Consider the following 12618-nt stretch of genomic DNA (forward strand, 5'->3'; position numbering starts at 1 on the left):
GTCTTGCTCTGTTACCCAGACTGGAGTATAGTGGGACGATCTCGGCTTACTGCAACCTCTGCCTCCCAGATTCAAGTGATTCTTGTGCCTCAGACTCTCAAGTAGATGAGATTAGAGGTGTGCGCCACCACGCCTGGCTAATTGTTTTTGTATTTTTAGTAGAGACGGGGTTTCGTCATGTTGGCCAGGCTGGTCTCATACTCCTGGCCTTAAATGATCCACCTGCCTTGGCCTCCCAAAGCGCTGGTATTACAGGCTTGAGCCACCATGCTAGGCTGCGAATACATCTTTCTTTTTGGTTGGCACTGGTCCTCAAGGCTCACTCCAGACATTGTTAGAAGAAACTTTCCTTCTATCCATGTGATTTGTTGTAAAGAAAGACTAAAAAGTATCCAAATTGTACTTTATAAAGAATTTCCCATAGTGGAGATTAACATTCGATATATGAAGGTCAAATGATGAAGATGTGCCATGAAACCTCATCAGACTCTATTAGTTAATTTCAATCAGCAAGTGACAACTGCACATTTTAAAGCCTAGATCTGTGATGACACCCAGTGGCCAAAATGTCAACCACTGAAATTTAAAAAATATATCCAGTATTTTCATCAGCACACAAATAATACTGCATCAACTTTAAATTTTGATTAAATAACAAAGCATGAAAATGTTCTACATTGAGAATATCATCAATGAAATGTGGACAAACCAACTTTCTTTAGTACTGTATTTAGTAGAACTTTCCCAACCAGTTCAGGCAGATAAAAGCACCGGGTTATCAAAGGTGACACATTCCTAAAAAAAAAAAATGCTTTTAAACTTGGAAAAAGTAATTTGTGTCAGTATGTAGCAAAGAACCAAAGACCAAATACAGGAGAGTACAAACAGAGATTATTAAGCCTTCACACATGGCCCTTTAAATAATTAGAAAATCATTAACATGCTTAGCTTGGCAATTCAGATCACATTAATTACTTTAGCCAGTACCCATCCCAAAATGTATAGGATGTTTTGTACATTGTTTCACTTGCTCATTCAAAAATATTTCCTGGTGTCCTGGGTTGAGAAGCAGACTTGGAGAGGGAGATTAATATCCATGACATTTGTGAAGGCAGGCTCTTGGGATCACACTTGTAGATGGAAAATGAAGGAGGAGGATTGTGGGGAGAGAGAGAGGAGATGGTTCCTATACAGCCTCAGCTGACCTCACAGAGAGCTCTCTGAAGCTAGCCTGGCCTCTCAGTGTTGTCCATTCTTGGGGTAATGAAGCAGGGCTTTTATCCTCTGCCTCCATCCAGTCATTGGATGTGGGCTACTCCCAGAAAGGGAGTAACCTTAGGTGAGGTAGCTCTGAAGAGGCCTGACAGCTGAGGCTTGTCTACTGACAACACTCCAGCAGCTGGGTGGGGGATAAGACCTCCAGGCTCAAGTGTGATCTCTATGGCCCACCACAGCATCCACCACACTGACGCAATATGATGCCAACAAAATAAACAGGCTTTTTGATCTTCTGTAACTTAAAGATAAGCGTTAAGCCAATGAACACTTCGATATATACTTAAGGCTGTGAAGGAAGAGAGGGCTTTAAGACAAGAATGGGCAGGGGTTGGGGGAAGGAAAGGAGGGCTAATGCCTGGCTGTCTGCTGGTTTCATAATCAGGGCAGAGTGGCAGGAAGGATACAAAAAAGAACTATAACGCTTGGACTGGGCATTGTTCACTTTATTCTGTGGGTAGCATGCAGTCACTGAGAGGTTTTACAAAGGGAACAGGAAGCATAATGTAGACAAGTGAAGTGGTAGTGGAGTAGATTAGATTAGAAGGAAATTGAGCATTTTAAACTCAACACAGGAATCAAGCATTTTCTTTTGAAGGTCATCTCCAATTTGGGCCTGTGTTTCTGGTCTCATTTCTCACCATTACCTTCTAGATCCTTTCGGGCCTATACAGGTAATGGCCTCTTCCATTATCTGAACATAAATGTTAACTCCATTTTTTTTATATTGTCCTTTGACACCAATGAAATTTTCTAGTCTTTAAGATCCAGCTCAAATTTCACCTCCATTTGAAATGTCTTTTTCTGCTTCAAGCCATTCAAGGGTCTCTCTCTACCCTTATTTTCAGGATAAAGCAAAAATGTCTTACTGTAACTCACAAAAACGAGTAGGATCTGGCCTCTGTTTATTCACCTTGCCAGACTTATATCATCCCATTCACCTATGTTTGTTTGCCAACGTGGGGAACTTGTGCCTTATTTGGCTTTTTAGTAGGTTGGTGCAAAAGTAGTTGTGGTTTTTGCCATTAACCACAATCACATTTGCACCAACCTAATAATTTCAGGAAAAATAATCATATCTTTGACATGCTAAATGCTTCATTGTTAAATTGAAAAAAGGTAAACAATCTTCACAAATAAAATTACTTTTGATAACTCTTCTCCTTCAAAGAATCATGGTTTAATGCAGAGTATTGGCTGGGTACAATGGCTCATGCCTGTGCTGCCAGCTTTTTGGGAGGTCAAGGTGGATGGATGGCTCCAGCACAGGAGTTCAAGATCAGCCTGGTAATGTAGTGAGACCTCATCTCTACAGATAAATCAATAAATAATAAAGAGTATTTCTTTTCTAAGTTCACTGATGTACTAAGAAATTTAAGACTTCTGCACTATAATTTGTAGCCAATCATCCCCAGAGCCTTAAATGCTCATGTTAATGATAAATATGATATGTTTCTTCTATGTGAAATATTTCTTCTAAGTAAAACATTAGTACATTTGCAACTGTAGAATTAGAAGGGACAATAAAGATCGTCTATTATAAGCCCCACAGATTATAGTCAAATAAACTGTCTTGGGGGTGTTAAATATGACTTGAAAAGCATCCCTTAGCTAGTTCGTGACAATGTCGAAGCTAGAAACTAAGTTCATTTATTGCCAATAATAAGAAACATTTAGAGGCCCTACACGAGCCAGGTACTCCTCTGAACATGCTAGGTATATTATCTCATTTAATCTTCACAATCCTATGAGGCGATACTGTTATTATCTTCAATTAGAGCAAGGAAGCTTAGCCACAGAAAGGTTGGCTAAACTTGTCCAAATTGTAAAATGCAGAATCATTATAATAAAAACCCTCAAAAAGATCTTTCTCTTTTCAGCTTCTCAAATTTCCAAACCCAGACATATCAGCATATATAATGCATTAAAAATTAAACTCCTTCCATTAGAAAGTAGACTCCATCTTCTGACCCCTTGATCTGAGCTGGATGGTCAGAAACTTGACTCACTTTGACCAGTAAAACTGAGGCTGAAGTAACATTGTGTGGCTTCTGGGGAAGTTATCAAAAAGTGTTGCAGCATCCAATCTCACCTTCCAGCTGCTCAGAGACTGCCAAGTTAAGACACTTAAACTAGTTTCCTTAAAGTTGACAGACTGCAAGAAGAGAACAGCCCAGACACCAGTAGATATATGTGAGGGAAACTCACTTGGACTGTTCATCAATTCCCACTATCAGCTGACTGCAACCACAGAGTGAGACCATGAAAACAACTCTACTTACCTTAGCCCAAATTGCTGATCCACAGAATTATGAAAAAATAGTTATTTTTTCAAGCAAATATGTTTTGAAGCAATTTGTTATATAGTAATTGATAACTGACAGAGCATATGATATTGTTGTTTGATCGATTTAGCATGGCATTTCTTTTCCTATCACTTTGTTTTTAACTTTTCTGAGTCTTTATATTTAAAGTAGGTTTGTGGTAGCCAGTACACAGTTAAGTCTAGTTTTTATTTTTTTAATCCAACCTGACAGTCTCTGGTGTTTAGAGCATTCATATTTAAAGTGATTATTGAAATAGTTGCATTAAAATTTACCATCTTTGTAACTGTTTTCTATTCATTGCATTTGTTCTTTATTTCTTTCTCTTGCTGTTTTTCTGACTTCTCTGGGGTTAATTAAGCATTTTGTCTGATTTGATTTTATATGTTTACTTGGTGTATCATATACTTTTTATTAAAAATTTAGTAATATCCCTAGGGTTTACAATATACATCTTAAAATAAGCCCACCTTCAAGTAACATTATATAACTTTATAAGAACGTGCTCCCGATTCATTCCTCCCATTCCTTGTGACATTGGTGTCAATTATTTTACGTGTCCATATGCTATAGTCACCCTGTACATTGTTAACTTTAAATAGCTATCTTTTAGATCAATTAACAATATTATTTTAATTTCACTTATTCTTTTTCTAATGCTTTTCTTTGTATAGATACAAGTTTTTGACCTATATCATTTTTCTTATCTCTGAAGAATATCTTTAATATTTTTGCAGGGCAGGTCTGATGGCAATGAAATCCCTCAGTTTTCTCTAAAAAAGCCTTTATTTTTCACCACTGAAGAAAAATGTTGCTGGATATAGAAATATAGGTTGACAGGTTTGTTTCAGCATTTCAAAGATTTCACTTCACTCTTCTTGCTTGCATGGTTTCTGAAGCCAAATCTGCTATAATCTGTATCCTTACTTCTGTTTTTTTATTTGTTTGTTTTGTTTTTTGGGGTTTTTTTTTTTTCCCTTCTGGCTTCCTTCAAGATTTTGTCTTTGATTTGCTGCAGTTCGAATATGAAATGCCTGGTTGTATAATTTTATTTTTAATCATTTGTTTTGGCCTTCTCTGAGCTTCCTGGATCTGTCATTTGATGATACTGTTATTATCTTCAATTAGAGCCAGGACGCTTAGCCACAGAAAGGTTGGCTTTGGTGTTTGTCATTAGTTTTGAGAGTTCTTGGCCGTGTATTGTTTCAAATAGTTCTTCTGTCCTGTTCTATTTGTTATCCTTCTGATATTCAATTATACCTTTTGATACTGGTCCACAGTTCTTGCATATTCTATTGTTTTTTAAAATTTGTTTTCCTTCTGTTTTTCAGTTTGGGAGCTTTAAAAATTGACCAATATTCTGGCCGGGCCCGGTGGCTCACGCCTGTAATCCCAGCACTTTGGGAGGCTGGTGGGTGGATCACAAGGTCAGGAGTTCGAGACAAGCCTGACCAAGATGGTGAAACTCTGTCTCTACTAAAAACACAAAAATTAGCCAGGCATGGTGGTGCGTGCCTGTAATCCCAGCTACTTGGGAGGCTGAGGCACAAGAATCACTTGAACCTGGGAGATGGAGGTTGCAGTGAGCTGAGATTGCGCCACTGCATTCCAGTCTGGGTGACAGAGTGAGACTCCATCTCAGAAAAAAAAAAAAAAAAGAATTGACCGATATTCAAGTTTACCTGTTCTTTCCTTAGCTATGTCAAGTCTACTGATAAACCACCAAAAGGCATTTCTCATTTCTGCTACTGTTTCTTTGATTTCTAGCATTTCCTTTTGATTCTTTCTTATAGTTTCTATCTGTATTGACATTATCTATCTGATTTTGCATTTGTGTATTTTTTCAATCCTTTTATTAATCATAGTGTAACTGAGTACCCTCATTTTTCTAAGAGAGAGTTCTTTACTCTCTTTTTTTTTTTTTTTTTTCCTGAGACGGAGTCTCTCTGTCTCCCAGGCTGGCCTGCAGTGGAGCGATATCAGCTCACTGCAAGCTCCGCCTCCTGGGTTCACGCCGTTCTTCTTCCTCAGCCTCCCGAGTAGCTGGAGCGACAGGCGCCCACCACCACACCCGGCTAATTTTTTGTATTTTTAGTAGAGACGGGGTTTCACTGTGTTAGCCAGGATGGTCTCGATCTCCTGACCTCGTGATCCGCCCGTCTCAGCCTCCCAAAGTGCTGGGATTACAGGCGTGAGCCACCGCGCCCGGCGAGAGTTCTTTACTCTCTTTCTTCTTCTCTCTTTCCTTCTTTTCCTTACTTCCTACTTAGGTCTTTAGAAATGCAGTTATAGCTTTTACCTCCTCTTCACCAGACAGTCCTAGAGGGCAAGTTTATTTAGCTATGTTATTAGAAGCTCCAGAGTGAAACTCTTCTACCAGGAGGCTGCCTAAAGAAACAACAGTCCATCTACTACCCAAAGTATTTCTGCTATGAAACTCTCTCCCACCTGGAGAATTTTCTGCTGCTTTTACAACCTAGTCTTGTCCACAAAGGGACCAGCAGTCACCAGCTTGACCACCCAGTAGATAAGGCACTAAAGCTAGTATGCAGACCCCCCCACCTGCTCACTGCTTCCTCTGCATGTCATTCATGCCAGCATGCTAGGCCCCCTTTAAAAGCATCCCACTTCCTGCTCCCATAGGTGAAGAGGTACCCATAAAGACGAGATCCTGCTCTTCTTCCCCTAAGCAAGCTTTGGAATAAAATGTCACTTTCTTTATACCTTGCTCCTATTAATTGGAGTGACTGGACTTGTGTTTTGGTTACAAAATGTGGAGTGGGAAGTGACTGAACCTGTGTTTTGGTTACAGTTTTTGTGGCTTATATGGGGAAATGCTGCATGCCCTGGGTGAGCTAAGTTTGTCAGCCCAGTTTCACTACCGGGTGAGGTGTGGGGTCACCTGTGAGTGCCAGCTGCTCATGGCTAGCAGACCCCATCATGGGAACATTAGGAAACTTCCCAGAAGCTGCCAAAAATGAATTTGTTTTGGGGGCAGCTCCCTTTTGCCTCATGGCATGACATCTGCTGCCTTTGGTGTTTCACTGGTACAAGCAAAATGGCCTCTTAAGACACTGACAAACTTTGAAACTGAGTAGTCGGAGTGCACCCGAACTGGGTGGGTCTTTTGAGGTATCACTGGGGTCTTGCCCTATTTTAGACTTGGCTCTTTTGGAGTGTCACTGGGGCCCTGCCATATATATATATATGTGTGTGTGTGTGTGTGTGTGTGTGTGTATTTTTTTTTTTTTTGAGATGGAGTCTTGCTCAGCTGCACAGGCAGGAGTGCAGTGGTCTGATCTCGGCTCACTGCAATCACCTTCTCCTGGGTTCAAGCAATTCTCTCATCTCAGCCTCCCAAGTAGCTGGGATTACAGGCACCCACCATAAGGCCCCACTAATTTTTGTATTTTAGAAGAGACAGGGTTTTGCCATGTTGATCAGGCTGGTCTTGAACTCCTGACCTCAGGAGATCTGCCTGCCTTGGCCTCCCAAAGTGCTAGGATTACAGGCGTGAGCCACCACGCCTGGCTCAAGGCCCTGCTGTATTTAAGACTTGGCTGCTAGTGATAGCATTTGAGCATTTTATGCATTTGTATTTATTTGAATATGAAGTTCCATAGGAACTTGGCTCAGACTTAGCTTCCTGTGGAGCCATTTGAAACTGGGGCAGAGGATTCAGGACCTCACCCAGACCCTTGACTGGGGACTCATTTGAAGCACACTGTCTGCATGTGTGAATGAATGACTTTCTGGGTGGGCCCTGTTGCCTTTCTGTACTCTCTACCTCCCGATTCACCCTCCTGACTATCTTGGAGAGCTGCCCACCTAGGGTGCTGAGACTCTCCCTGACAGAAGATAAATGAGAATGGTGGGCCTAGTGCCCCCACACTGTGTCATGGTTGGAAGCTTCCCAAGATTCCATCTGGTCACTTTATGTTTTTTTTCCCTTCTCCTCCTTTCTTTCTCTCACCCTCCTTGTGACACCTGGCTCCTATGCCCAGTGTGGATTTCACAGGAGCATAGGCCTGGCTCCAGCGAGGGCTGTCTTTCCCTCTCTCTTCTTTCCTGCCCGCTTTAAATATGCTGTTACTAAGCTGCTGGTGCTGAGACAGGACTCATGTGGTCTAACTAGAATGGAAACGTCGGAAACTGTTCTGCAACTGAGGGAAGAAAAGGTGAGTCTGGTTTTTTTTCTCTCTTTTATAAGGAAGGGGTCTCTTTTGGAGCCAGGAGCTGTGCAACCTGGGGTTGGGGAGGGGAGATGCCAGAACTCCTTTAGCTGCCCCAGCTGGTGTCTAGTAGGTCACGTGTCCCTCCAGGCCACTGTCTCTAGACCCAGTCCAGCACTAGGACGCTACTAGGTGTTGCAGTCCGTGTGGTCTTGACTGTCTTTCAGGTTTATTTAGAGCCTCAGAACACTTTAGCTCATGGTGGAAAGGCTTGCAGGAACTCGAGATCTGACAGTTGGGATTAGTGATTTCCCTCTGGCTAGGGCTGGTTTAAATGCTCCCTCTATGGATAGGCATCAGCTGAATTTGGTCTGATTTTTTTTTTCTGCTATAACAGGGCAGCACTGAGTTCAATGCCTTACAATTGGAATGCTCTCCCTCCCCCAGGACTCAGAGACACTCTTTGGCCCACACTGCTGCTGCCACGGTGGTTTGGGGCAGGGGGCAAGGAGTGGCATCGGTGATTCAAGAGTGTTTTTTCTACCTCTTCAGTTCCTCTTTCAGTGATACAAAGTTAAAACCAGGTACTGTGAGTGCTCACCTGGTGCTAGATGCTTTAAGGCTATAAAATACATTTATGAGTTATAATAATTATTTGACTTGCCTGTTTTACAGCTATTAGATTCTAGGTAAGGTCTAGGGACATACAGAGCTAGCCAGGTTCCCAACCTAGGCTGGAAGAGTCAGACAGTTGTCTGCAGCTCTGTCCTTGTCCTGGGCTTTACAATCCAATATATGGTTAAAATTACTTACTTACCAGGTTTTTCACCAAAAATAAAAGTTGCTGAGAGTTAACATTGTAACATGTAATTGAGACTACTGGAGAAATAGTTTCACACACAAGATATATAAGGAAAGTAGAATGTGATTTTAGTAGAACGTTATAAGAAGGCATATAACTATGATATGGTTTTTGTTAAAGGGAATGTAATTTTGTCTAATTCAGAGGTTTTTTAAGGATTGGTCTAAGCTAAAAGAACAATAGAACAAAACTGAAAGTTTAAACAAATTGTGAAAGATTTGTGAGAGATTAATCTTGCAAAAGAAGTTCCATGGGTGTGAGAAAGCTGGCTAAAATTTGAAAGGGATTATTTAGTTTTTCCATAAATCAAACATTAAAATAAAAGCACACTGATGCAGGATGAGAATCTGGCCCTATGTGTCTGAATAACAAGGTTTTCTTAGAAAGCTGATCGGCTCTTTAACACAACATTGTAAAGGATTATAAAAAATTTATGGAAATTTTACCTTATGGTCATATTAATTAAGATTGGATAGATTTGTTTATAAGGTTTTATTGAGAATTGGGTTTAACATTAATAGTACACTAATGCAAAGGTGAAATTTTGCTTTCTCTTTTGAACAAATTTTTGTGTAAAATTAAAAAATAATAAAAAATAATTTGTTTGCCGTTTGAATAAATGACAGAAAACAGAGGGGAAAGAAAAGAGACAGATTCAGTTGGCCTCACACTGTCTTTATTGGGTTTTGTTTGAAAAGCTGTCTGTCCTCCATCAACAAGTAAAAATTTTTCCCTTTTACTTATAGTGACCTGAGATTTTATTTTGTAATACCAAGTGTTTAAACCTTTGATATCTGACAAACTTTCCAAAGTGAAATTCTAAATTAAGTTCTTTTTTTTTTTAACCTGGTTAAACTTTTCAGATATTAGGTCCCCTAAAGTCTAAAAGAGACATATCTGGCTTATTTGGCATATAAAAACCATACAGGAAACATTGTCAAATATAAAATGATGTTTACATTTCTTTCAGTTATATTTATGCAAATACATTCTGAGCATGTGTTCCAAAATTGTATGATTCCTATAATTCTGATATGTCTTAGCATATGTTGTCAGTAATAATTATGATTGTTATGCTAAATCACTATGTGCCACATAGCCAGATTTCCTCATTGATTGTGTCTTTGTGGCTATTCTGAGACTTTTGTCACCCAAAATTGTTATTTTACTCCGATTCTTTTCAAAGGTGGTTTTATAACCAGCTATAGGACTCTGACAGGTGCTCTTGAACGCAGGTTTCTGATAACTGGAGATTTTGACATTAGAATAAAGAAAAAAACTTCCAAAACTCCCATAAAAAGCTAATGCATTTATGAATATCAAACGGAACAGGAGTAAATTACATAGACTGAACTAATGGAAGACTGAAATAATCTTTACGACACTTTGTTTGAAACACTGCTAATTCTTTGATTTTTCAGAGTCCAAAAAACCTTTTTCCTTTTGAGCTATTTACAGCTTTTTATAGTTGAGTAAAGTATATTCCTGTGAGCAAAATTTGGAGAATTTTTCTTTCTTTTTACCTGATTTCTCCAGAATTTGAAAACTATTTGTACGTAAACTTAATTTATGGCCGTATAGTTATCTGCATACGTTCAAGAAGAATCTGTTTTCTTCTGTGAAAGGACACCATTGAAGACACTGGTTATTTTGCCAAGGCTTTGACTGAAATGGCATACTTTCAGGTATACATAGACTGCTTTAAGGAATCAAAGTTGACTTATGGAGCCAATTAAAGTCTCTTGGAAAAAACTGGCTTCATACCTTGTTCATTAAATCCCTGTACAGAATTTCCTGACCTGTAGTAAGTAAAGAATGTCACTTTCTGATAGGCCCAAGAGCTCCAAATTATCTTGAGACCTCAAGAAGAGGAATTCACCCAATTCATACAAGTATTTGCAAGTACAGATAAGTCTGTGGCTGTGCTCAACATTTTAAAAGGTCAATTTAAGATTTCTTATAAGTAAAAATTTCAGCAAAGCCAATTTTAAAAGGAGCCAATTTGACAAATAGTTATTCTTGCTGCACTTTTTGCAAATAATCAGGCCAAACATAGTAAGATTAAAACTTATTTTGCAAATAAATTTGTCCTATTATGATTTGTCTTTAGTAATAACAGGAACTGGAGAGATAAAAAATTATATTTCAGAAAAAACTATAGTACACCTGTTGTTTGATTCTAGTTTTGTCCTTTGTTTTTGAGTTTTTATTATTTTCTGCAATTTGGACTAAATCCTGAATTCTTTCTGGGTTACAAGTCTCTAAACAAATGCTTTCAAGTTCTTTTTCCATTTTTTTCTTTTCTTTTTTTTTTTTTTTTTAAGACAAACTCTCACTTTGTTACCCAGGCTGGAGTGCAGTGGCATGATCTTGGCTCACTGCAAACTCCACCTTCCGGGTTCAAGCAATTCTCCTACTTCAACCTCCCGAGTAGCTAGAACAACAGGCGAGCACCAACACACCTAGCTAACTTTTGTATTTTTAGTAGAGATGGAGTTTCACCATGTTAGCCAGGCTGGTCTTGAACTCCTGAACTCAAGTGACCCACCCGCCTCAGCCTCCCAAATTGCTGGGATTACAGGTGTAAGACTGTGCCTGGCCTTCCTGCATTTTTCTGATTTGGACTTGATGAAATCACTACTACCTTATTCGTCATAATACAGGAGAGAAAAATGTGTCAGGCTGCTACCGCCCTCCTCTGTAACTAAAGATGCTTTGAGTCTAACATCTGGATAAATTGTGTCCACATTAACCTTTGTTTTTCTTCTGTTTCCATAGAAATGCCTCTTATTAAAAATCTGTTTGCCTTCATCACATACAGAGGACTAGCCCATCTGCAATGCCACCTCCTAGAAGAGACACAGCTAGCTAACTAAACTGATTCATTCTCAGAAACTAGATAGGATTTATGACCACCTTCGTGAATATTCACAGATCTTCCTATAATCCGTTAAACATATATTTAACCAACCTGTTATCATATCTGGTTATAATTGGCAGTGGGGAGCCTGCATGACAAGACTAAATGCTACATATAGATCCAAGATAATTCAGGAAATGTCTTGATAGCCTGCAAGACACAAACCAACAAATCAAAGCTATTTCTAACCCCACATATTGCTAGATCAATAGTTAGCATTCAGTTTCAGGTCAGGATTGTCCTGGTGATGGAAGCTACTTATCAGTTTAGCCCTGGCTGCAAGACTAGGCATACTTCTCTGCTTTGGATTTTACTACTGTTGCACCCTGTGTAGAGAAATGCAAGACAGGATTTTCCGTAGACTTTCCAGACCTCACACTATAATATTCCAACCAATATCATCTGTAAATTCGGGTACTCATGAATATTTTCAGTTCCAAATAGATCAGTTCCATTCTGATGCACAATGACTATGCCCCTTTCAGCAGGAAGCAGTCAGAATGAATACGGCACCTAAATCCCATAGAATTGAAATGGAACTTGGCAGTGGAGAATCGTAACCCAATACTCCCATCTCCTTTATTTTTATTTTTATTTTTTTTTATTTTGAGATGGAGCCTAGCTCTGTCGCCGAGGCTGGAGCGCAATGGCACGATCTCGGCTCACTGCAACCTCTGCCTCCCGGGTTCAAGTGATTCTCCTGCCTCAGCCTCCCGGGTAGCTGGGATTACAAGTGCCCACCACCACGCCCGGTTAATTTCTGTGTTTTTAGTAGAGACGGGGTTTCACTGTGTTGGTCAGGCTGGTCTCAAACTCCTGACCTCGTGATCTGCCCACCTCAGCCTCCCAAAGTGCTGGAATTACAAGCGTGAGCCACCACACCCGGCTATACTCCCATTTTTCTAAGAGATAATTTATTTTCTCACTCTTTTCTCTTTCTTCCATTTCCCCACTTCTCTAGCTAGCTCTTTAAAAATGGAATTATAGTCGTGACACCTACTTCACCAGATACTCCCTGCAGGGCACATTCATTTAACTATGTGCTTAGAAGCTCCAGAGCAGAAC

At 39.8% G+C, this 12618-nt stretch overlaps 1 protein-coding gene across 4 annotated transcripts in view; it reads right to left on the minus strand.

Annotated features, from left to right (window-relative positions):
• Window positions 1-738: 738 nt before the first annotated feature.
• CMAS (cytidine monophosphate N-acetylneuraminic acid synthetase) overlaps window positions 739-12618 on the minus strand; it is a 36994-nt gene continuing 25114 nt past the window's right edge. Inside the window, exon 9 of one of the 4 annotated variants that reach the window (XM_033222694.1) lies at window positions 739-795. In XM_033222694.1, the coding sequence (XP_033078585.1) occupies window positions 754-795 (42 nt within the window). In that variant the 3' untranslated portion in view covers window positions 739-753. Of the gene's footprint in view, window positions 796-2433; window positions 2583-12618 lie in introns of those variants that run through there. The other 3 variants (XM_033222689.1, XM_033222691.1, XM_033222693.1) reach the window with 3 other exon arrangements.

This window comes from Trachypithecus francoisi, unplaced genomic scaffold (genome assembly GCF_009764315.1).
Source record: "Trachypithecus francoisi isolate TF-2019V2 unplaced genomic scaffold, Tfra_2.0 Lachesis_group11, whole genome shotgun sequence".
NCBI lineage: Eukaryota > Metazoa > Chordata > Mammalia > Primates > Cercopithecidae > Trachypithecus > Trachypithecus francoisi.